The sequence below is a fragment of the Hyperoodon ampullatus genome, assembly GCF_949752795.1.
Source record: "Hyperoodon ampullatus genome assembly, chromosome: 16".
In the NCBI taxonomy this organism is placed as follows: Eukaryota; Metazoa; Chordata; class Mammalia; order Artiodactyla; family Ziphiidae; genus Hyperoodon; species Hyperoodon ampullatus.
The window spans coordinates 59,065,577-59,092,527 of NC_136929.1; the positions used below are offsets into that span (position 1 = coordinate 59,065,577).

At 35.7% G+C, this 26,951-nt stretch overlaps 1 protein-coding gene across 4 annotated transcripts in view; it reads left to right on the top strand.

Moving 5' to 3' along the window:
- Positions 1–26,951, top strand: part of RB1 (RB transcriptional corepressor 1) — a gene marked incomplete at its 3' end in the record, with an annotated part of 134,842 nt that overhangs the window by 58,894 nt on the left and 48,997 nt on the right. For all 4 annotated transcript variants that reach the window (XM_079721828.1, XM_079721829.1, XM_079721831.1 and 1 more), the window contains exons 13-17: positions 4,481–4,597; positions 5,878–5,934; positions 6,017–6,048; positions 6,128–6,204; positions 7,254–7,450. In XM_079721828.1, the coding sequence (XP_079577954.1) occupies positions 4,481–4,597; positions 5,878–5,934; positions 6,017–6,048; positions 6,128–6,204; positions 7,254–7,450 (480 nt within the window). The remainder of the gene's footprint in view (positions 1–4,480; positions 4,598–5,877; positions 5,935–6,016; positions 6,049–6,127; positions 6,205–7,253; positions 7,451–26,951) is intronic.

Consider the following 26,951-nt stretch of genomic DNA (forward strand, 5'->3'; position numbering starts at 1 on the left):
TGGCTTATCCCGTAAGTGCTTTGTGTGGTTAACATTCCATTTAATATCATAAGCTGCCTGTGGTTTTGTCGTATTCTTTGTTATCTTCTTGTTTACATTTCCACCCCCCCCAAGAATTAACAGAGTATTTTCTGTCATCATATTCATAATTGTGTTGGCTCAAAACTGATTTTGTTTGTCCAGTTTGCATAAAGTTGCTTTTATTTGTGGGTTATCTGTAGCACAAGAATATTTCTCAAACATAGCTACCCAGTTACTTAGAACTTTTAGAAGGGATAATGGTAGAAGTAAAAAGAATGATAATCTCTCTCTTCTTAAATATTGTTTTTAGTATTTCCTCCAACATTTGGAGTATGTAGTATTTATTTTAACCTACTTCAGTTGGGTAGAAAATTCTGCCTCAAAGACATTTTCCAGAGCTAAGTTTAAAGCTTAACATTAAATGAAGTGCAACAGTTTAACTGCAAAGTTTTATGTACACTACAAATGGCCTATCTCAGAGTGGGCATATCTTGAAGAATATTAAGTTTTTCTTTGAATTTGCTTCTTTATTAGTTCAGGTGTCTTCATTTTAAAAATTAATGCCATCTTTTCTTCTGTGTGTAAGTAAAATCTTAGAAGCTATAGACATTTTTTTTCTTCCAGTTTTATTGAGATATGCTTGATATACAGCTCTGTATAAGTTTAAGGTATACAGCATAATGGGTTGACCTACATACATCATGAAATTATCATCACAATAAGTTTAGTGAACATCCATTATCTCATTTGGATACAATAAAAGAAATAGAAAAAATTTTTTTTTCCTTGTGAAGAGAACTCTCAGGATTTACACTCAACAACTTTCATGTATAACATATAGCAGTGTTAATTATATTAATCATGTTATACATTATATCCCTAGTACTTATTTACCTTATAAATGGAAGTTTGTACCTTTTGACTGCCTTCATTCAGTTCCCCCTTCCCCTTCCCACCCCCCACCTCTAGTAACTACAAATCTGATCTTTTTTCTATGAGTTTGTTTGTTTCTTTTTGAAGTATAATTGACCTACAACACTGGGTTAGTTTCTGGTGCACAGTATAGTGATTCGATATTTCTGTACATCTCAAAATGATCACCACGGTAAGTCTAGTTACCATTTGTCTCTGTACAGAGATATTATGTAATTATTGACTGTATCCCCTGCACTGTACATTTCATACCTGTGACTCATTTATTTTGTAACTAGAAGTTGGTACCCCTTAATCTCCCTCATCTGTTTCTCTTTCCCCACATCCCTCCCTTCTGGCAACCACCTGCTTGTTCTCTGTTTCTATGACTCTGTTTCTATTTTGTTGTGTTTGTTCATTTTTTTTTTTTTTTTTTAGATTTCACATATAAGTGAAATAATACAGTATTTGCTTTCTTTGTCTGATCTACTTCACTTAGCATAATACTCTCTGGGTCCATTATTGTTGTTGCCACAAATGGCAAAATTTGTTTTTTCTTTATGGCCAAATAATATTCCATTGTATATATATACCACATCTTTATCTGTTCATCTATCAGTGGGCACCTGGGTTGCTTCTATTCTTGGCTATTGTAAATAATGCTACAATGAACATAGGGGTGCATATCTTTTCAAATTAAGTGTTTTCATTTTCTTCGGATAAATACCCAGAAGTGGAATTGCTGGATTGTATGGTAGTTCTGGTTTTAATTTTTTGATGAGCCTCCAAACTGTTTTCCACAGTGGCTGCACCAATTTACATTCCCACCAACAGCACATGAGGGTTCCCTTTTCCCCACACCCTCGCCAACACTTGTTATTTGTTCTCTTTTTGATAATAGCCATTAGACAGACATGAGGTGATATCTCATAATGGTTTTGATTTGCATTTCTCTGATGATTAGTGATGTTGAGCATCTCATGTGACTGCTGGCCATCTGTATGTCTTCTTTGGAAAGATGTGTATTCAGTTCTTCTGCCCATTTTTTTAATCAGCTAGTTTGTTTTTTTGGTGTTGAGTTGTATGAGTTCTTTGTATGTTTGGATATTAACCCTTTATCAGATATATCATTTGCAAATATCTTCTCCCATCCAGTAGGTGGCCTTTTCTTTTTGTTGATAGTTTCCTTCACTGTGCAGAAGCATTTTGGTTTGAAATAGTCCCGCTTGTTTATTTTGCTTTTGCTGCCTTTTCTTCCAGAGTCAGTTCCAAAATACCATCTCCAAGACTAATGACAAGGAGCTTACCACCCATGTTTTCTTCTAAGAGTTTCATGGTTTCAGGTCTTATGTTCAAGTCTTTAATCCATTTTGAATTAATTTTTGTGTGTGGTGTAAGACAGTGGTATAATTTCATTTTTTTGAAACTGGCTTTCCAGTTTTACCAACACATTTATTGAAGAGACTGTCCTTTTCTTATTGTATATTCTTGGCTCTTTTGTGGTAAATTAATTGATCATGTACATGGGTTTATTTTTGGGCTCTCTATTCTGTTCCATTGATCTCTGTTTGTTTGTTTGTTTTTGTGGTACACGGGCCTCTCACTGTTGTGGCCTCTCCCGTTGCGGAGCACAGGCTCCGGATGCACAGGCTCAGCAGCCATGGCTCACAGGCTCAGCTGCTCCGCAGCACGTGGGATCTTCCCAGACCGGGGCACGAACCCGCGTCCCCTGCGTCGGCAGGCGGACTCTCAACCACTGTGCCACCAGGGAAGCCCTGATCTCTGTTTTTATATCAGTAACAAACCGTTTTGATTACTGTAGCTTTATAATATAGTTTGATGCCTCCAGCTTTGTTCTTCTTTCTCAGGATTGCTTTGGCTATTTGGGATCTTTTGTGGTTCTGCACACAGTTTTGAATTGTTTGTTCTATTTCTGTGTAAATACCTTGGAATTTTGACAAGAAGTTTATTGAATTTGTATATTGCTTTGGGTAGTATGGACATTTTAACAATATTAATTCTTCCACTCCATGAGCATGCAGTAGCTTTGCATTTATGTGTGTCTTTTAACGTTTCTTTCATTAGGGTCTTAAGTTTTCATTGTACAGATCTTTCACCTTCTTGGTTAAATTTATTCCTAGATTTATTTTGGATACAACTGTATATGTGATTGTTTTCTTAATTTCTCTTTCTGATAGTGTGTTATTAGTGTATAGAAATACAACTGATTTTGTATGTTGATTTTGTATCCTGCAACTTTACTGATTTTTTTTTATTAGTTCTAACAGTTTTTTTTTTTTTTTGGAGTCTTTAAGGTTTTCTATATATAATGTCATGTCATCTGAAAATAATGACAGTTTTATCTCCTTTCCAATTTGGATGCCTTTTTTTTTTTTTTTCCTTGCGTAACTGCTCTAAGACTTCCAATACTATGTGGAATAAAAGTGGCAAGAGTGGGCATCCTTGTGTTGTTCTTGACCTTAGAGGGAAAGCTTTCAGCTTTTCACTGTTGAGTATGATGTTAGCTGTGGGCTTGTCATGTATGGCCTTTATTATGTTGAGGTACATTCCCTCCATACTCACTTTGTTAAGAGTTTTTATCATAAATCGATGTTGAATTTTGTCAAATGCTTTTTCTGCATCTATGGAGATGATCACATAATTTTAATCTTTTATTTTGTTAACATGGCATATCATCGATTGATTTGCAGATATGGAACCATCACTGGGATAAATCCCACTTGATCATGGTATAAGATCCTTTCAAGAATATTAATGTATTCTTGAATTTGGTTTGCTGATATTTTGTTAAGGATTTTTGCATTTGTATTCAGGAGGGATATTGGCCTATAATTTACTTTCCTTGTGGTGTCCTTGTTTTGGTATCAGGACAATGCTGGCCTCATAAAATGAGTTTGGGAGTGTTTCCTCATCTTCTGTTTTTTTTGGAATAGCTTGAGAAGGATTGGTAGTAATTCTTCTTTGAATGTTTGATAGAATTCACCAGTGAAACCATCTGGTCCTGGACTTCTATTTATTGGGAGGTTTTTGATTACCTATTCATTCTTCTTACTAATAATTAGTCTTTTCAGGTTTTCTATTCCTTATGATTCAACCTTAGAAGGTTGTATGTTTCTAGGAATTTATCCATTTGTTCAAGGTTGTCCAGTTTGTTGGCATTCAATTGTTCATAGTAGTCTCTTATGATCATTTGTATTCCTGTGGTATCAATTGTAATATCTGTGAGGCTGTTTTTGATGGATAGTGGAAAGGGCTAACAAATCTGTTCTTCCCTAACTTGCCAGCAGAAAATTTAGATAATAGAGTTTTTTAGTTGTACTCTAGTATTTTTTGGTCACTGTTATCCCAGAATGGAATCCTTTATGTTCCTCATATTTTCAGTAGTTGTATTTACCTAGTTTATTGTGGAAGTGTTTCCACAGTATAAACAATTGAGAGTAATAAGTCATGTACTATAGAACAGAAAATGTTAATTGTCTGATTAAACAGTATCCTCAATGTTAATTCACGTTTTTCCTTCTTAAAGAATTGCACAGTGAATCCAAAGGAAAGTATCCTGAAAAGAGTGAAGGATATTGGGTACATCTTTAAAGAGAAATTTGCTAAAGCTGTGGGACAGGGATGTATGGAAATTGGATCACAGGTAACTTGAGTTCATTTTGATTAGTGCCACTATATAGTAAATAATTTCAAATACAACATCTGTCCCAATTGTATAAATGCTATAATAGTATCTGTCCAATAGTATAAAATATTGGCACATACCATATCCAGGCTGCTTGTGTGTGCTGCTATTTATGGAAAGCTTTATGGGACAGCTCCCCTCACTCCATTACAGAAACCAAAAGTAAACATGCAGAAAATTTTAGAAGAATTGTAGAAAATTTTAAAAATACAGTAAGAAAAAAATCAAAATCTTGCTAACATTAAGTTTTTGGTGTATATTCTTTAACTTTTACATATATGAATATTCATGTATGCATATACTTATACAAATGGAATCATATTATACATGCCATTTATCAGTGACATTATTAAATGATGTTGTTTTTACTATTGCTATTATTATTTCAGAAAATCTAAAACTAATATTTGGTAAGCCAGTGGGCTCTGGATCAGAGCCCTGGGTTTATATCTGGTTCTATCATATATGAGCTGTCATCTAACTTCTCTGAGATTCAAGTTTCTATATTTGCTCTGCTTTGCTCTGTGGCATTAATGAGGTAATATATAAAATATATTTGAAAACTGTTATCTACTATACACATTTATTTCGGTGTAGTGAGGTTATATTTTGATTCCATCTGTGTTTTAAACCATTATATTTAAAAGTTCTTTTTGGTTATATATGAAATTTCTACTCATAATTTGGAATGAAAGATTTTGGTGTGTGTTTGTGTGTGTGTGTGTGTGTGTGTGTGTGTGTTTATCTAAAATTTGACTGTTCTTTGGACTAATGAAAACTAGTTGTTTGATAACTTTTTGCTTATAAGATCAGGTAGGTCTGATTTTTGCCTTTGACCAGTTTTCTGGAAAGAGACTGTTATCTTAATCCTGGAGAGCTATCTTGAAAATACGTGTTCTAGGTCACAAGAAATATTACATTAGTATGTAAAATGGTTAAAATAGTGCCAGGTACGTAATATATTCTTAGTACACATATATCTGTTGAATGATGTAGACTGAAGTGGAATGATGGAAAACCGACTACTGGACCCCTCCTCTTGAAAATTTATCAGGAATGTTAAAACCATCATTTTATACTTAAATCTTGGGTTTTAGACAAGCAAGCTTTTGTGATCTCTTGGTAGCCATATTCCTAAGAAGGATCAGGAATGTGTCTCAAGAGAAAACTTTTAAAAAGTTAGTAATTGTTATGGTTTTCTAAAATAGTGGGATCTAATTTTTTTTCTTTCTTTGTAGCGATACAAACTTGGAGTCCGATTGTATTACCGAGTAATGGAATCCATGCTTAAATCAGTAAGTTAAAAAGAACATAAAGAAAAAAATTTAATGCTGACACAAAGAAGGCTTCAGTTAATTTTTTTTAAATCTGTTTTAGGAAGAAGAACGATTATCCATTCAAAATTTTAGGTAAATTTTTGTTTTAGTAAAACAATTCCTTCTTTTTTTAAAAGTAAATGTTACAAAATCATTCTTTTTTTTCCTTTAGCAAACTCCTGAATGACAACATCTTTCATATGTCTTTGTTGGCATGCGCTCTTGAGGTTGTAATGGCTACATATAGCAGTAAGTTAAATTTTAGTAAATAAACATTTTAGTTCAATTTAAAGTTAAAAAAAACTTACCTAATGTGTGGTATGGGTTTTTGTGGTGGGGGGAATGGAGAAGTTAAGGAGTTAAGGAGAAGAAATGCATATTTTAGATCAGTATATACTGAAGAATGTAATTGGTCACCGTAATGTGGTCACCATAAAGTGGTTTATTAACCTGAATTATTTCATGTCATCTTAGGAATAGTTCACTAGACTCCTATTCTGGGCTATCCTGAATCCAGGAAATGTACCTATTGAAACCCCTTCAAAGACTTATGAGACTGTAAAATGCCTGAGGAGTACTACTGAGCAGCTTCCACTGATATGGAAGCACTGCTACATATATATTCTGTGGTTATGAGACCAGAGGTTGGAGCTAGATTCCACCAGATAAACAGAACAGAGGCCACCAATAGTGGTTTTTTTTAAATATAATTTTAAACATGTATTATTTTGCAAATAATGTTGCAAATGTCAAAAACTGTTTTGTTTGCAAAAAACAAAAGAAGAAAATTTATCTAAGGATACAAATATATAATAAAAGAGAAACTTAAATTAGTAAACAAATATGGACAACTGTGAATCCTCATTTATAACCAAGAAATGCATAATTAAAACAGATATTTTCTAACCAATCAAATTGTCAAAAATCTTAAAGAATCACTTCCTCTCTTAATCGAGGATTAATGAGACAGTTAAAATGGATATGCTAATGCATTTCTCGTTAGATGTTAAACGTGTCTTGGATAAAGTTTAGGGTGTTTAAACCTTTGAAAATTTGATATAAGCTGTGAGTCTTCTATCCAGGAAAGACATATATATGCACATACACTCAAACTTTGGAAGGCTATTTCCTAGGGGTCTTTGGACCCCAGAATAAAAAATTCTGTTCTAAATAAAAATTTTTGTTTAGCCTTTCTACTGTGTTTTAATTTTTTGTTTGATAAAAACCTTCAAACCGAAAAATATGTCATTCAAGGCTTAACATTTCATACCTAAGTTACGTTTTTCTTTCATTTTTAGGAAGTACATCTCAGAATCTGGATACTGGAACAGATTTGTCCTTCCCTTGGATTCTGAATGTACTTAATTTAAAAGCTTTTGATTTTTACAAAGTGATTGAAAGTTTTATCAAAGCAGAAGCCAACTTGACCAGAGAAATGATTAAACATTTAGAACGATGTGAACATCGAATCATGGAATCCCTTGCATGGCTCTCAGTAAGTAACTAGCTAAAATAGCTAAAGATACTCATATGCATATGGATAACAGTTATCTGTTAGTGAGAGGTATTTGTTAACATTTACCTCAAGAACAAATATGAAATTTAATGAATAATGTAGTTTCAGTGTATAGCCCAAGAAGCAAGTGGACTATTAGAATGGAGTTTTCTTTGAGCTCCCCAGACTGTCTGATACAGGGATTTATTTATGAATAGCTTTTCTTAAAGCTTGGCACTTCAAAACAAAGCAGAATTCTTTAAAGTATTTGGGAACTTTATTTAAAATAGAGGTGTCATGTATGAAAATTTAAATGTCTGCTCTTAAAATTTCAACAAAATGATGAAAAAATTGAGATTATGCTATTGAGATCATTTAAAAATACAGATTTTTAGTTCAATTTAACCTGATTTTTTTTGTCCCATTGTTAAAAGTAATCCAAAAATTTACACAACTATAGTTATTGTTTACAGCATTATAAGGGCACAAAGCATATTCTCTAGGTAGTCTATTTATAGCATATAACCTATTGATAAGGCTTTATTTTAGTAAAGGTGACATTTCCTATGTAGTAATAGTAAAATATTTATATGAAGTTCTTCTGTTATGCTCTTTAAATCTTCATAGTTGGGTAATACTTTGTTAATCATTAGGTTTGTAGATTAATATAGAGTTGGTTTCTTCTGAAACTGTTGCATGCTAAGCATATATCTTTTCATTTTTATCAGTATATAGAAATGACAATAGAAAAATTAAGACTTTAGTTATATTACAATCCTAATCTGTACATGTAAACCAAGTTTTACTTTTTTGATATTTTAAAAATGTAATGGCTAAGAGTAACTTGTTTCTTAGTGCTTTTCTTGTATTGCTGTATAGACAGAGTGGATAGAAAAGGAGAGAAGTATGGGAAGTTGATAGAAAGACATTGTATTGCTAAGATTGAATTGGGTAACTCCTTTATACAGGAGCTTCCACTGTAGAAGAAAAGGAGTGGTTAGGAGAAAACTCTCAGAATCCGGGGGTTAAATGAAAGTAGCAAAAATAAATAAATAGATCAATAAATGAAACAAGCAGATAGAGTACTTTTCAGAGGCTGTTATGCCCTCTCTTCCTAGAAATTGAAATCAAGACATCACTGTATCATCTGAAAGTGACTATTCTCATTTCTTTTAGAGAACTACTTTTATTTCCATCAGTACACATCTGCTGTATGCCTTGCATTGAGATAGACATTGTGAGGATATAGGAAAGACATGGGCTCTGAAAATTGTGGAGGAAATAGTAGAAATGTATGGTTTAACAACTGCTTGTGCTCAAGCCTGTTTAGTTCAGTTACTGGTGTTCTAGGATTCAAAACAATATTCCTTTATTTTTGAGAATTTTTGGAGAAAAAGTGACATGCACAAAGTCTGGAAAAGGGTATAATTTTTTAATAATAGGATGATGTGGAAGTCATAATAAGCCTCTGAATTTAAATTCTAAGTGTGATATTTCTAGGGGATGAAATTATAGATGATTTTTAATGTTTGGATTTTTAAAAAATCAACACATACTACTGTTTTAATTGTAAAGAATGGAGTGGTAGTGGGTAACTGTGAAGATAAGTCATCCTACACAAACACAATATGTGAATTTTTCCTGTGAGAATAATTGACATTTTAGAGAAGAGACATACTATAGATCTATTTGAGCTTTCACAGGCTTTAGGATTTTTTTCTTTATTGAAGTATAACATATATACAGAAAAGTATATATCACAAGTTATAGTTCAAAGGATTTTTTACAAATTAAATATACCCACATTACCAACATATACAATAGATCAAGAATCAGAGCAATTGAACACACCCATGATATCAAAATCCAGATCAAGAATCAGAGCAAGCTTTCATGGTTTTTTGATTCTGTATTATAATAAGAGTCTCTCATTAAACTGTAGTGATTTATAAGAACATATTCAGTGTTGTTTACCTAGGGAAACATCAAGTGATATTATTACTTACTTTTACCTGTTGATAATTTAATGAAAGAAAGAACATCATTGTATTTTTAATGGTTGCATAGGGAAAGGGTTCAGTATCTTTACTTAACAATCTTGAGAAATAATAAGAGCAGAATAACTTTAAGAAGGAATAAGCACACTTCTGTTTCTTTTGACCCCAGAGAGATTAACAGGCAATATATGAATGTAAAATGCTAAACAATATTGAAAAACCTAGTGAAATCTTGTTCTCTGGAAATTTGGAGGATTAGAGGTGGTTTAAAATAAACCATACCTAAGCGTTAGATTGAATGACTTCCAGATGTTTAGACCTCTTAAATCTGCTAAGCAGTTTATAATGCCAGCAGATGATGAGGTGAGATTTGGATATTTTACTTTCAGTATATTCAAACTGTATCTGATTTTTTTGGTAAAATCTTTGTAAACCAAAGTAGACCAGGTACTTTATTCTCTAAATGGACTTTTTTGTGGGCGACTGTGGACTTTTCCTGTTGATCTCCCCACATCTCTTGCTGCCTTAATACTATTTCTCTCACAGCCACCAGAGAATTTTTTTCATAAATGCAGAACAAATCTCATTATGCTAATAATTATTAGCATAATAATTATGCTCAAATAAAAACCTTTTGTAGGGGACCTATGCATCTGGTAATATTAAAGATAGAATCCTGAGGAGCTTCAACATTTAAGGGATAGACAGAAAAGAGAAGCCTATAAAAGAGATTGAGGAATCTGATATTCCTCCTCAGAGACAGGAGTATCAGAAGCAGTGTCATACTCTCTCTCTCAAAGAGAGGGTACTAAAAGGTCTGAGTGAGTGCTTGCTGTTTCAGATAGTGTAGGAGCAGTCAGTAAGAACTGAAGAGTGTTCATTAGTTTCAGCAACAAGGAAGCCACTGGTGAAGGTAGCGAGGACTGTTACGAGAAGTGGTGGGGGCAGGAGGAGATTGCAGTGGAATTTGGATGAGATGTGAGTGAGAGATAAAGTGGAGACAGTCATTATCGATAGCTTTCATCAGTCTTGTCTGAGAAGGGAAGTAAACGTATAGCTGGAGGTATGTGAGGTGGAGGGAAGATTAGTTTTTAAGATGGGAAAGGAAGGATTAAATATTGACAGTAAAGAGCCATTAGAAGTGTTATCTATTGCTGGATGACACATTAGTGGCTTAAAACAATCATTTTATTTTGCTCATGATTCTGTGGGTCAGGGATTTGGGAAGAGCTTGACTGGGCAGTTCATCCCTGACCATGTAGTATCAGCTGGTGTCTGAGGCAGGATCCACTTCCAAGATGCTTCTTCACTCACAAGTCTGGAACCTTGCTGCTTCTTGGTATGTGCTCACCTCTCCCTTTCTTTCTTTTTCCCTCCTCATCTCATCCTTCTGGGCTTCTCATATGAGAAACTATGCATCTTATAGCATTTTGGTTTTAGAGTACTTGTGCTTCTTACACAGCAGCTCTTTATCACTGGTTTTAGGCAATTTGATTATGGTGTGCCTTGGTTTAGTTTTCTTCATGTTTATCTTGTTTGGAGTTCTGCTTCGAAAGGTGAGCTTATAGGTTTCATCAAATCTGGACATTTGGGGCCATTATTTTCTTAAAATGTTTTTGTTGACTCCTCCCACCCCTTCCCTCAGGGATTCCAGTCACACATGTATTAGGTCACTTGAAGTTGTCCCACAGCTCACATCATGATGCTCTGTTCTTCTTTTTTTTTTTTTTTGGTTCCAGATGGTTTTGTTTCTGTTTCATTTGAAATAGTTTCTATAGCTATGTCTTCAAGTTCATTAATTTTTTCTGCTAAAATGTCTGATTTGCTATTAGTTCCATCTACTATATGTTTAATCTTAGGTACTATATTTTTCATCTCTAGAAGTTTGACTTGAATCCTTTTCTAAATCTTCCATATCTCTCTTTAACATGTTTGTGCTTTCCTTTACCTTCTTAAGCATATGAAATATAGTTATAATAATTGTTTTAAAGTTCCCGTTTACTAATTCTAACAGCTATGTCTTTTTAGGACTGTTTCTGTTAACTGATACTTCTCCTTTTAAGGGTCATGTTTTCCTGGTTTGTTTGTTTGTTTGTTTGTTTTGCCTGCTTGATGACTTCTTATTGGATGCCAGACATTGTGAATTTTACCTTACTGGGTCCTGGATATCTTTATATTCCTTTCACTATTCTCGAGCTGTGTTTTGGGACTCAGTTTAGTTACTTGGAAACAGTTTGATCCTTTAAAGGCTTTTGTTGTTGTTTATAGACAAAGCCAGGGCAGTCTTTATGGCTAATTTTTCCCCACTGTTGAGGCAGTCCCCTTCTGAGTACTCTACCTGATGTCCCGTATATTACAAGGTTTTTCCACCCTGGCTGGTGGAAATCAAAACTCTTCTTGGCCCTATGTCAGCTCCTGGAATGGTTCTTTTTCTGACGTTGGGTAGTTTTCATGCACTCATCAGTACTAGGGTGAAAACTTGAGAGTAACCCTCTGCAGACTCCTGGAGCTCTCTCTTTGCAGCTCTCTCCTTTCTGTGTAACTCTCTGCTCTGCTATTCTGTCCTGCTAATTTTAGCTGCCTTAGCTTTCTTGAATTCTCAACTCTGTTTTCTCCAACCAGGCAGACCACTGGGATCTATTTCAGTTTCTCCTCCCTGTGTTGTAGCCTGGGAACTGTCTCCAGGCAAAGGTAGGGCTTACCATTTGCTTTCTTTCTCTCAGAGATTACTGTCCTATACTGTTTGTTGTTCATTGTCTGAAAACTATTATTTCATTTATGTTGTTCGATTTTGTAGTTGAGACAAATCTGGTCTCTGTTCCTTCATCACAGCCGAAAGAGTTATGTATAGTATTTAGTGATTGATAAAGTATTTTTAAATATGTATACTTAAAGAATATTTAGGGTATCATTTCTATTTTCCTGTATTAAATGCATCACATCTTCTGAATAATATTGTTTCGGAGTGGTACTTACTATATGGAGAGCATAGAAGTACTAGTAATTAACTGTTGTATTTAATTTTTATAAGTCACAAGAAAACTGAGCCTCCTTTAAATGTCAAATATAGCTGACTCATTAAATTGGATTTTGTCGTACTGTTTTTCTTGTAGTCACTAAACATTAGCAGGTTTCTTCATTCAGTTGCACAAATGTTTGGCCAGAGCACTTTTACAAAAGAAAAGATTAAAACTGTTTACATTTTATTATTTTTCCAAAATTTAAATGAAGGCCAGTTTTACATGTCAGTACAGTTGTAATGAATAGCTTGTATTTTTAGAGTCCTGATTTGATGACAAACTTGTAAACAAATTTTTAAGCTTCTTTGGTATTCTTTGAAATGTCAGACTTGACAGGAAATGAACACAAAAGGGAGAAAAGCCTGTGGCTCTGAAAAAGCCAGAAAGGATATCTGTTGTATATTTGGATGGTAGATCATTAACCTCTGGTGCACTTTGCACAATGGTTTTAGTATTTACCATTAGACATTATTTTTTTCAAAAGTTATATTTTACTGAGAACTGTGTCTCAGGAAGGTGAATGAAATGTAAGATAATGATTAAGCCATGTTTAACACTTTTTAAAAATATGGGTAAGGATGGTGAAGTAATATGATACCATATACTATATTTATATAGCAGCCATGCTACTATAATGAAAAATGTTTTATGTTGGGTTTTTAAAAGCTCCTCATGAGTTATTTTTTTAAAAAAACCACCATATATTTATCTCTTTGCCAGCAAGAGAAAACGTTTATTTTTAAAAAGTCTGATTCTTTCTGAAAATATCACTAAGGCTTTAACTTTTCACTCTGACCCAACGTGTTCCTAATTTCTTGCCCTTAATTCCCATAACTAACTAGTAGCTTCTCAAGTGATTTAGGAGATTTGACTTTACCTTTCAAAACTGAAATTATTTTATTTTGTTCTAAATACAACTTTGCTTCCCAATATCTATATTTTTATATTACTTTTCAAGTCATCCAGGCTTGAATACTGAGCATTTTGTCCTTCTTTTTCTCTATAGTTAGATATAGTCTTGTAATTGAAAAAGCAGAAACCAAAACCCAAAAAACTTTACCATGTCCTTTATATTTATTTCATTATTATGTTAAAGATCTATTTTCGTTTACATTTCCCTAGATCAGATCATCACGTTCTTACATTTAACATATTATTATAGACTCCTGCTTGGTCTCCCAGCTTAGGCACTACCCTCTATTTTATACTTTGGTGCTAAGTTAATATTCCTAAATGCTTATTCATGCCATACTCCTGTTCAGGAACCTACAGTAGCTCTGCATTCCCATGTAGGAAAATGTAGCCTCTTTACTCTGGTTGTGATAATCTGGCCCTGTCTTAACCTTGCTAGCCTTCCACTATTCCTCAGACACTTACTGTGTGCAGAGAGTTCTTTCATCTCTTGAGCAAACACATTTATCTAGTGAGAGTGAGTATGGCCTAATGTGGGACGTGGAATCAGAAGACCTGGCATTAGGGCGTAGCTCTTTCATGTACAAGTTAATGTCTTTGTCTTAGTTTCTTGCTTTGTAAATTGAGACAGACCAAAAGATTTGAATATTTCTAGCTCAAATATTTTATAAGTCTAGAAAACTGTTTAAATGTTGAGAATTATTTGCCACTACTGAAGGTGGATCCATATTCTTTTAGATTGCTTCACAATTTATAACATTTTGAAGAAACATTTTTCAAAAAAAGGTAACACAGAGGTCTCATTTCCGTATTCTCCTTTAGCTCAGTTTTTCTCAATTCTTTTTGGGCCATACCTGATATTTGTACATCAGATATTTTAAAGGAATTATACTTTCTCCTGTGAGGTATCTAAGGACATGGAAAATAGCCCCTATCCTTAAAGAGGCTTGGAACTTAGTAGAAAAGTAACTCACTGTAATATACTGTGAAATAAGATAAACCATGAGGGTCAAAGGAGGAAGTGATCAATCATATGTGGATGGGAAAAGACTTAACAACAGGTGTGGAAATGTGGACACAGTAGGAAAGCCTAGCATGAGGTACAATGGGGGGAAATTATGGCCCAGCATTGGCAATGGTAGATGAGTACTGATTTAAAACTAGAAATTTAGTCTTAAAAGTTAGAGTTTTTAGCCTTGTGAAAAGTGGAGAGCTAACTCTCTTGATAAATGAGATATTATACAAAAGTGAATGTACCAGATAATTTTATGTGCTAGTTGAAAGTAAAATGTATGTGTATGTGTGTGTGTGTAGACACACACAACTTTTTTTTTTTTTTTTTTTTTTGCGGTACACGGGCCTCTCGCTGTTGTGGCCTCTCCCGTTGTGGAGCAACAGGCTCCGGACGCGCAGGCTCAGCGGCCATGGCTCACGGGCCCAGCCGCTCCGCGGCATGTGGGATCTTCACGGACCAGGGCACGAACCCGCGTCCCCCGCATCGGCAGGCGGACTCTCAACCACTGCGCCACCAGGGAAGCCCCACACAACTTTTTTGAGGGAAATAATCTTAATATAGAATACATGCTTTCGTCTTTGAAAGAGCATATTTAAAGTAATTTTACTTTTTCTTTTTGAGCCAGGGACATCATTATAAACATTAATATATTATTCATGGGCTAGACTCCTCATTTGCCTATGGAAAATATTGTGCTCCTTACCTAGTGTTTTACTTTTTTCTGCCTTTCCCCTCCCTTTACTTGTGAATTATTCTGTATTTCTCACTATTTCAAGTTCTACCCGACCATGATGCCTGTTGCTTCTAACTTGCTCTCCTAAGCTAATTAAATCAATACGCACTATTGTCAATGCCCTTTGTCCTTTTGGAATTTTGGCACAATGATATTGATAAAGTCCTTTTCTTACTTCCAGGCTGAGGGTTATTTTCTTAGTAATAGTTTTCAAACTTTAATATCCATGGAGATCTTATTAAAATATACTTTCTTACCAAGTGGTTCTAGGGCGGGGCTTGCAATTCAGCATTTCTCACAGACCCCCAGATGGTTCTGACGTTGCTAGCCCATGGGCCACTCTTTAGAAGAGCCAGATTCTAGATGACCTTACATTACTGGGCTTTAAAATGAAATACTCTGTTGGTTCTATACACTAAATCCACAAGGTAGGTGTAGCCATGAATCTAATTTCCCGTATGAGGAAAGAGAAACATAGAATATTTGTGTCCCACCTGGCAGCTAATTAGCAATGGATGGAAGGCAGCTAATACTCCTTGACCGGTTGCAATGTGCTGTGCACCAAAAATATTTGTCTAATTTAATTCTCATAATAATCTGTGACGTCACTAATACTATTTTCATTTTACAAAAGTGGAAACAGGCTCCGGAAGGTTAAGCAATTTGTCTAAGGTCACACACTTGGCATTTGAACCCAGATTGGTTTGATTCCAGATTCCACGTTGGTCTAGTAAAGTGCCCCTCTCGTACCACATTTTTTCTGTTTATTCATTCACACTTTTTATTATCACTATAACATGTAGTCAAGCATATGAGACAGTATAAAATTTTATTTTAAGTGAAAATATATATAATACATTTTTTATCTTGAGTAACAAGGTGAGTGTTTTGCCCTAGAGCTAGTCAGTAATAAGAAGGGGTTGACCAGCTCCTTTGTGTAGTGCACAAGCTCTGCAGCTCCTTTGTTGACCAGCTCCTTTGTGTAGTGCACAGCTCCTTTGTTGACCAGCTCCTTTGTGTAGTGCACTCTCACTGTTGATCTACTGGATTCCTCAGGAAGAAAAGATTAGAAGACTTTACAAAAAGAGCAAACTATATTTTAAAAGGAGTTACTGCTGTGTCTATATGTTTCGTTTAGGTAACTCTTAGAATGAGATTTTAATATAATAATATAAGTATTTTTAGAATCCATGATAGTTTAGGGTTGATAAAATTAGATATTTGGATCAACCCTCAAGGAGATTGAAGGGAAGGGTGAGAGTGAGGTAAAATGGAAAACCAGGTCTCTTTTCGTAGACTGAAATGTTAAAACTGAGTTTTTAATGAAAGATTCCAGGTATGCCTAAAGTCTTCTATAAGAATGAAAAAATGTAAAGCCCAAGAAGGGAAAATAAAGGAAGGCAATATCTTAGAAATAAAATTTTTAATAGTGACCTTGTGTTCTCCAGTGGTCTAGAGAGAAATAAAAAAAATATAGATATGCAGAAAAAGTACAAAAATAAGGATAGTAACTTATTTAGTTCATATGAATAATTATCCACTAAAATGTGAGTAGATGGTTGCTTTATAAAGCTCTAAGACTCTAAGCTCAATTTAATAAAATAACTCTCTTTCTTCTTCATAATTAAGCCATTGAAGAATCAGTGAGGCATTAAATGGTTTTTTATGTTGTTCTTCATATGTTAAAAAACAACAAACAGAAAACCCAAAGAAACTGAGATAGATAACTGTTATAAATTATTGCATGTCTTCTCCTGTATTGAACGTTTACGTGAGCCTGAGTTCTTGGTCCAGATCTGTTTATGGTTTTAAGCATGAAATCTTTTCCATATCTAAAACTTTGCTCAAGTCCCATCTTGTCTTGAAACCTGTGCTTGACCCCTCAGTCTATTCTTTTCTCTATGTACTTGTCTCCTTTTTTCTTTAGAACACTCTGACACACATGAGAAATTGCTAGAGTTCACTGTGGAGGACACAGTGAAGTATTCAAGACTTGTCTGTTCATGTCTCCCTTCCCCCTCCCCCATTGTCCATACTATACATTCTCCTTGTTCATGAATTGGCACAAGGGACTAAAGAAATTCAGGGATATAAAAAAAAAATCTCAAACTCAGAAATGTCCCTTAGGTAGCTCATAGAAACTTGCTTTAGAAAGCAGTGCTTGTAAAAAGCTCATCACTAGCTTATGTCTTTGGAATCTTTCCTGATTATCATACAGAGCTGCATCAAAATGACCCTCACTTACGCATATTACATTTCAGTGTAGAAGTCATAATAGGTAACATTTTTGCATGTATGCTGATACAGGCACTATTAAAAGTGCCGAAATGTGTTAACTCATTTATTTTGCACAACTCTGTGAAGGAGATCACCACTTCATAGATGAAAAAACTGAGGTACAGAGAAATTGAGACTGTTTCCCTTACCCACAAAACTAAGTTGATAGCAGAGCTAGAATTTTAACTCAGACTATCTGGTTCCAGAGACTGTGCTCATAACCTCTATGCTGCCTCACAGTGTGTATTAGTTTACTGCTGGGTATATGCACTATCGTGATTAGTTTCTTTATTCGTGTTTTATCTGTGTTTGTGTCACTGTGCAGTAGCAGAAGGAGCCTGGGCTTTGGCGTCACCACATCTCATTTAATCTTCACAGAAGGTAAACATTGCTGTTCCTGTTTTACAGATAGGAAAAGCTGAGGTTCATTCAAAGATGCCAGGTAACTTGCTTTGGTGTGATTCTGAGCAAGTTATACCTCTGTATCTCAGATTTTCTCATCTGTAAAATTGGCATGATAATACTTATCAGAGTTGTTGTGAGGAATAAATGGACATTTATGAGAATGGTACATTTTAGAAACATCACAATTAATTGTTAGTTTCCTTCAGTTCCTTGTCTTTACTATACAGTGATTTCCTAAGAACAGAGAACTGAGAACACGGTTAAACAGTATTGGATCTGTTTATCCCGGCTTACTACAAGTATGTAGAACTCTTCTCTTCTCCCGAGGCACCTCCCCCTCCCTCACTGCCTTCTCAAAATGGAATAAGTTCAGGGAGAAAGAGGTGTAACTGAATTCCAGCATTGTTAAATGTGGGCAGTGTTCTCTGTTATACTGCAGTTGGAATTTGTTATGGTGCTTTTAGTTATGAATCATGTCAGTAATTACCCTGAGGGCAGTGTTCATTATTCAAGTACAGTCAAGAAGGGAGATTGTAGCAGTTGTAGAAGAATAGCTTGGAAATATCCTCTGTACTTAACCTGTGGAAATGGAAGCACTTGTACTCTTGGTCAGAGAGTATCTTCTACAAGGTCATGATGTTAGAAAATTACCTGAATACAGTCTGAGAATTTTCAGTCTCTAAACTTGTATCGTATCATATCCTGGCTGTAATAGTGAGGAAGGACTCTGGAATCTAGATGTGCAAGAAACAAAAAGTAGAAGTATCTTATGAGATCTCAATTCTATTTAATGTATTTTCTGAATTCCTCCAGCCAAATCAGAGGCTGTTATTAACGGTGAGTTTAGTAAAATTTTAGAACCACTGTAGGGCAATTGTTCTGAAACCATCTAAGTTCAGTTACCTTTACTTATAAAATAGATCCAACTTTTTGGCATTTATCTTTTCCAGATATTTAGGTCATGTTTTTAAAATTAAACTGTCACAACCTAGTCTGTTTTAAAATGCATGTGAGTGACCTTTGCATTTGTGGTTTTATTTACATATTGGTTCTTAGTATTTTCTGTTATTGTCAGAAATACCCAAATATCAAAAGTATTTTTGGTGTCTTCCTGTACTTGCTAGATTTAGAACATGATTAAAAAAAACTTACAATAGGAAACAGCTGTATTTGTGTCTCACTCTTTCAAAAAAACTTTTTATTCTTGCTCAGTGTCATTGTTTCTTGCCTCCATTAAATTATAACAGATAATTTCTCTTAGATTTTGATTATACTCTTTAAGAATTCTCAAAAGCTAACATTTGTCTTTTAGATTTTGATTATACTCTAAGAATTCTCAGAGACTAACGTAAGTCTATCTTGCTATCTTTTGTTTTATTTCCTTTTTAGAATTTAATATCTGATCATTTTTATCCTCATTAATAAAGTAATAAAAAGTATTATTTATATTACTATCTGGTCATTATACTTACCCGTTCCATGTTTTAAGATAATTTAATAGTCTAAAAGTTTTATTTACAGATTAAGTAATGCTAGTTTTTATAACTTAAGTTTTACCATTTTGATTTTTTTCTCTTAAACATTAAAATGAAAGAGGTAAAGTAAAATGACTTATCTTTTACTCATACATGAGTAATAAACAAAAATGAACATAGGATTCCCTAATCCAGTACTGAATTCCTGAAAATATAAACTTGTTCTTGAAAATATAAGCTTTTGCATTATCTTTGTAATAGGCATACTGGACACTTTTAATACTGTGTACTTTTAGACCAGGACCTAGCTCACGTATTCGAACAGGGTTGTCTGAACATAAACCTTTTCACATTTCAGTTTCAAATGAAAAATGAATAGCCTGAGTAGATGGAGATGGGTAAAAATTACCATAATAATGCAAAAATGATATCCCTGCTCTTTGTAATTATTTCTCTAGGAACAACTCTGTAATCTCTTGTAGACAAACTATTTATACATGGCCTTTTTTATTTTTTAGCACATGTCCATATTTGTTCCTTCTCTTAAGTAGGTAAGATTAGATTATGTGTGTTTCAGTCTAAAGAAGTCTCATGAGACCACAACACAAAGTATAGCAATTTTTCCACAACAATTTTGAAACCAGTTATTTTGGCCATCAGCAAAAATTACATATGTGACATATAAACCAAAAGGTGTAATTTTTTTTGTTCTATGTTTTAAGTAATATTCATTTTTATTTAAATAAATGGCTGCTTCTGTTTTCATCAAGTACTATACATAAAATCCTTTTTCCTGAAAAGCCTAAATTTTAGTCCAGTGTAAATATTTTAAACTCATGTAATTAAATACATTTCTTTATTTTAAAATAAAGAATTATAATAAAATGATTCATAGATTTTTATGCCCTATTAAAATATGAGCTAACAATTAGTAATTGATTAAACAGTTGGAAAATTATCATTTTTTAAAGAAAATTAAATTGAAGATTATATCATTCATAATATAAGGATTTGTTTGGTTTTGATGAAAAAGCCCTTTGCATGTTATTTATTAGCAACGATGAAAGGGTTTAAGTAGTATAACTTTTTCTTGTGTAACTAAGACTGTGTAATTGCTTTTAAAAACAAGACTACCTCTGGTTTAAAATAGCAAAATGACCACACATTTTTACTTCCTTTCTCCCCCAAAACCCTACAGAAGTGACAGAAAAGGGGGAAAAAAACCACATGGCAGTGAATTCCAGCAGTACCAAGACTATGAAGTGGGACGTTTAAGGTTAATTCAGTTTTGAGGATAAAAAGTAAAAGAGGTGTCTGTTTGATGGATACAACGAAGTAGAGAAAACTACTGAATACAGTAGGCGAAGACTCCCACAGTGGAAGTGGGATTCTTAGCCTCTAAGTTCAAAGTATTGATAGAAGGTACAGAGAGTGTGGCAGTAATCAGGAGAGTTTTTCTCAAGTGCTGTCTGCCACTGGCTCTCAAACTTTTGCATGTATCAAAAGGCTGGAGGGCTTGTTAAAAGACAGATTGCAGGTTCCTGGGCCTAACCTCAAAGGTTCTAGGGTAGGGTCCAAGAATTTGTATTTCTAACGTGTTTCCAGGTGATGCTAATGCTGGTCTAGCCACCACATTTTGAGAACCACTGGTCCATGAAACATCTGGACCAATCCCCCACCTCAGGCCAGGCCAGCTTATAGGAATCAGGAAAATGAACCGCCTCCCTCTGTACTAGTGAATTAGACAAAGATGCCCCTCTGGATGCAACCACCCCTGGCTTGCTATGCAGAGTTTACAGTGGAGCCCCGTGCTTTCGTGTAGTGCACAAATTATATAGATGCATGCCTGGTCCTATCCCAGCTTCCGTGTACACATACAGGGCTGTGCTCTCCTGCTGGTGCCTGCAGGAGAAGCAGAGCAGAAATTATGATGAATCCAGACTTCTACAATAGATCTGAAGAAAAGGAAATAGAAAGGTGATTCTGCCTAAAAGGAAAGTATGTAAAACTACCGTGCTGCTAGGGTATAGTCCCCTTATTTTGGTATTTTGGGGTACGTCCGTTCAGTATCTATGTATTCATCTCTAAAAGAAAGACCAGAGAAAATGGAGGACACAAAATAATAATTTTTTAAAAATTAACGGAAGAGGGACTTCCCTGGTGGCACAGTGGTTTAGAACCCGCCTGCCAGCGCAGGGGACATGGGTTTGAGCCCTGGACCGGGAAGATCCCACATGCCACGGTGCAGCTAGGCCCGTGCACCACAACTGAGCCTGTGCTCTAGAGCCCGTGAGCCACAACTCCCGAAGCCCGCCTGCCTAGAGCCCGTGCTCCACAGCAAGAGAAGCCACTGCAGTGAGAAGCCCACGCACCACAACAAAGAGTAGCCCCCGGTCGCCTGAACTAGAGAAAGCCTGCGTGCAGCAAGGAAGACCCAATGCAGCCAAAAAAAAAAAAAAAAAAAAAAAAAAATTAATGGAAGAACAGTTTCTAAGCCAGTCAGAGATGGGAGGCATCAGAAGGAAAGGGCTCATAGTACCAAGCAGGATGAATAAATACAGATACATCTTGGTGAAAATTCAGAATTCCATAGGCAATGAGAAAATTATAAAAAGCTTCTAGAGAGAAGTAAATTATTTGCAGTAGAATAAGATCCAGATCAGCATTGCAGTTCTTATCAGGAATACTGGATGTTTGATAACCTAGAATTCTGTAGCTGACCTACACGTCAAACGTGAGAGTAGAGTGAAACAGTTTTCAGACATGCAAGGACTTAGAAAGTTCATCTCTTAGAAAGTTCATCTCTTAACCATCCGTTTTAAAATAAAATTACTAGAGAATATGCTTGAGCAAATTAAAAAAAAAAAAAAGAAATCCTAGAAGGGAGAAATCATGAGACCTAAGAAAGAGTGAATCTGTCACAAGAGTGCAGAGATGAAAAAACTGGAAAAATCCTAGGATGCAGCAGGCCTACAAAATAGTGGTGCCAAAAGAGAAGTCAGATAATTCCATGAAGAATGTCTTCAAGACATAGCTTCTTTTAACAACTGTATAACCTCATTTAAGTGGTGGGGATTCAACAGATACAGTTTAAGATTCATAAATCGAGTAATAAGAGTTATGGTGATAACTACAGGAGTTGAATTCTTGTATCAGAATACTATTGACAAAGGAAAATTTGCCTTTTTTTTTTCTTGGGTTTTTGAAGAATTGAATGAACTATAGGTTTGGTGAAATAAAAGTTCCTTTGCATTTTTGTGTGTGGGTACGTATGCGACATTTATTAGAACGACATTGAATAAATACAGAGTAGGTACTGTGTAGGTAAATATTGGTTATTAGAAATGAATCTTCAGGGCTTCCCTGGTGGCGCAGTGGTTGAGAATCCGCCTGCTGATGCAGGGGACATGGGTTCGTGCCCCGGTCTGGGAAGATCCCACATGCCGCAGAGCGGCTGGGCCCGTGAGCCATGGCCGCTGAGCCTGTGCGTCCGGAGCCTGTGCTCCGCAATGGGAGAAGCCACAATGGTGAGAGGCCCGCGTACCGCAAAAAAAAAAAAAAAAAAAAAAAAAAAGAAATGAATCTTCAGTCTGGCAGGCAAGTAACATCTAATTTGTTCTTAACTCTAAGCCCCTTCGTTTCAATCTCTGATCCCTCTATTTTAATCCTATGTTATGTGCTATGGAAAATACAAAGAAGTACAAAACATAATCCCTTTCCTCAAGGAGGTTGAGGTGTCTAGTTAGGAAAATAAGACATAGCCCATGTAAAAAGATAGCTAACAAAGGCAGTAAGAAAAAAAGATACCAAATAAGTGATAAAGACACTAAAAAACCTTCATCATCAAAGGTTTTGTTTAGGAGTTGAACTGGGCCTTGTAGGATGGAAAGGGTTTCATCAGAGAAGGGGGCAGACTGGGGTGGGGGAGGAGCAAGTCGTGTGTCATGTGTCTAAATATCTAGTGTCAAAAAGTGAGAGTTATAAATACAGGACAGGGCTTCCCTGGTGGCGCACTGGTTGAGAGTCCGCCTGCCGATGCAGGGGACGCGGGTTCGTGCCCCGGTCCAGGAGGATCCCACATGCCGCGGAGCAGCTGGGCCTGTGAGCCATGGCTGCTGGGCCTGCACGTCCGGAGCCTGTGCTCTGCAGCGGGAGCGGCCCCGGCAGTGAGAGGCCCGCGTACCGCAAAAATAAATAAATACAGGACAAGTAGGGGACCAACCTGCAGTGGAAGAATCATGCTTGGAAGACAGAAACCAGAAAATTGAGTAGGTCAGGGCCATATTTTGGACAATCTTGTACTTTAAAGCTGGATTTTTCCTCTCAGTCAATGGAGAATCTGATACCTTTTAAAACTGGACAGTAAGTGACCAGCATAAAGTGGTGACTTAATAGGTGAATCTGGTTGATCTGTCCTGGATGGGTTGAGGGAAGAAACTAGAAAGCAGGCTGAGCAAGGGAGTAACCGCAGTAGTCCCAGTGTTACATGGGAACAGTGGTGATAGTGGTTATTAAAAGGAAGGAATGGATGGACGTCTTAACTGACTAGAATGAGAAACAGTATGTGAGGCATGGCATGGACCTTACATGTTATCTAGTCCAGACCTCTTAGATGAGATGAAGGGGTCAACATAGTTCTAATAGTTTGTAGCAAAGCCCTGACTAGAACTCTGGTCCATCTTTTAATAGAACTTTAAGGTTTATTCATTCAGCAGTGAATTGCAGAGACCTGTTATGCGCCAGGCACTAATAGAGGAGGAGTTCTAGGTATTTTCTCTTTCTCTCCCATCCGTGTTATCCTTAGTTTTCTGACTGTAGCACAGGAGGTGGCACACACAGCCCACAGGCCAGCCACTCGACTTTGCACGTACAGTCTTACTGGAGCACAGCCATGCTCGCTCATTTCTGTTGTCTGTGGCTGCTCTTGCACTGTGATGCAGAGATGAGAAGTTGCAGCAGGATTGTGTAGCCTGCAGGCCTAAAATATTTACATATAACCCTTGAAGAAAAGGTTTTCTGATTCCTGATGTACAATATTAACATGCTTCCCCAAATCTTACACATAGATAAGTGTCATAACCTTCCATATCTCTTCTATACTGTTTCCCATCCCGTTCCTTATTTATTTATTTGGTTTCTTGTGTTTCTTTTTGTAAAACAAGCAGATACATGTATGCTTTCTTATTTGGCCTTTTTCTTACAAAAAAGGTAGCATACTATATATACTCTTTTACACTTTTTTCATTTAACACTTTCTGGAAATTACTCCTCCATATCAGTTTATAGAGCTCTTTTTAATTCCTTATTAAAGCTGCATAGTACTACACTGTGTACATGTGCAGTAATTTATTCAACCAGTTTTCTATGCTTGGACATCTAGGGAGTTTCCAGTGTTTTGCAGTTTCAAATAGTGCTGCACCTTGTACATATGTATTTTTATATTATTGAAAGTGTGTCTTCAGGGTAAATACCTAGAAGTGGGAATGCTGGGTCAAAGGGTAAGTGTGTGTGTGTGTGTGTGTGTGTGTGTTAGGTATTGCCAGATTCCCATCCATTAGAGTTGTACCATTTTGTTTCCCACCAGCAGTATATGAATGTATCAATTTCTCCACAAGGGCTTCTCACTTAATTTTGCCAGGTAACAACATTAAAATATTCTTACCATCCGTCATCTCCATCGTTTCAAAAAGAAAGTCCATTTTAATAAGGGGGAAAGGATATAATCAAAATAAAGGATAAGAGAATCTCTTTAAATTTCAATTGAATAAATATAGCTCTTATTGTGAATGTTTTTCTCTTTTTGCTGAAGACAAATGCATCTCTACCTTATAATCAGAGGGATGGGATTTTCTGAAATGCAAATGTAATCATGTCTCTCCTTCTACTTGAAATCCTTCAGGGCTTCCCACATGTCCTCAGATCTTAACGTGGCTATATCATGGCCTATGTAAGATCTCAGCCCTAGATCTTCAGTCACTTTGGATTTGGTTTAATCCTTTCAATATACCACATTCTCTCCAGCAGGGCCTTTGCATGTGCTACTTCCCTTACCACCATTAAAGGAATAGACAAGTCAGAAAAACCAGATTCTTATCTGGCTCTACCTTAACTTGTATGTGACCTTATGAAGTTACTTAGCCTTTTAGTTCTTCAGTTTCTTCTACCTAAGGTGAAGTAGTTGTATCAGATGACCTCCAGACTCTTTCAGTTTTAAATTATGAATTTACCAGAATTCATTTTGATAGGAAGATAATGGAACTCAGCACATTCACCCTATGGCTAATAGCTATAACTTTGCTGTAAAAACACATATTTGTTTCTCATTCTTTTTTTTTGTAGATATTCCTATTTTTATTTAGGTAAAATTGATATATAATATTATATAAATTTCACATGTACAGCATTGTAATTCGACATCTGGATACACTACAAAAAGATCATCACCAAAAATCTAGTGACCATTGATCACCATACAGTAAATCCCCTTCACCCAGTTCACCCACCCCTTAGCCCTTTCTCTCTAGTAATCACCAGTCTGTTCTCTGTATCTGTAAGTCTGTTTTTGTTTTGTTTGTTCATTTGTTTTGTTTTCTTAGATTCCACATGAGTAAAATCATTTGGTATTTATCTTCCTCCATCTGACTTATTTCACTTAGCATAATACCTCCTAGATCCATCCATGTTGTCGCAAATGGCAAGACTTTTTTTTTTTATGGCTGAGTACCATTTATTCAAAGAAATATATAACAAATTCTTTATCCATTAATCCATTGATGGGCTTTTAGGTGGTTTCCATATCTTGGCTATTGTAAATAATGGTACAGTGACCATAGAGGTGTATGTATCTTTTCAAACGAGTGTTTTTGTATTCTTCAGATAAATACTCACAAGGGGAACAGCTAGATAATATAGTAGTTCTATTCTTAATTTTTTTGAGGAATCTCCATACTGTTTTCCGTAGTTGCTACACCAATTTACATTTGCACCAGCACTGTAGGAGCATTCCCTTTTCTTCACATCCTCATCAACACAGTTTGAGAATAGTCATTCTGACAGGTGTGAAGTGATATTGTGGTTTTGATTTGCATTTCCCTAATAATTAGTGATATTGAGCATCTTTTCATGTTCCTATTGGCCATAAATATTTATTTAACTTTAATTATTTTCAAAAGGTATCTGATTGGTTGAATCTATATGAGTAAAGCAAGTTTTGAGTTTGAAAACTGATTATTAAATTCATGAATTATCTCTACTTCTGCAGTCCTGTATCTTGAATTCTGTTTTGGCCACTGCTTCTAGCACTGGTAATTTTGTACCCTTTTAAGGAGTTACTGGAATAGATCTTTTTTTTTTTTTTTTAATACATTTGTTTATTTATTTATTTATTTTTGTCTGTCTTGGGTCTTTGTTGCTGCCCGCTGGCTTTCTCTAGTTGCAGCGAGTGGGGGCTACTCTTCGTTGCGCTGCGCGGGCTTCTCATTGCAGTGGCTTCTCTTGTTGCAGAGCATGGGCTCTAGGCACATGGGCTTCAGTAGTTGTGGCCCACGGTCTCAGTAGTTGTGGCTCACGGGCTCTAGAGCGCAGGCTCAGTAGTTGTGGCGCACGGGCTTAGTTCCTCCGCAGCATGTGGGATCTTCCTGGACCAGGGCTCGAACCTGTGTCCCCTG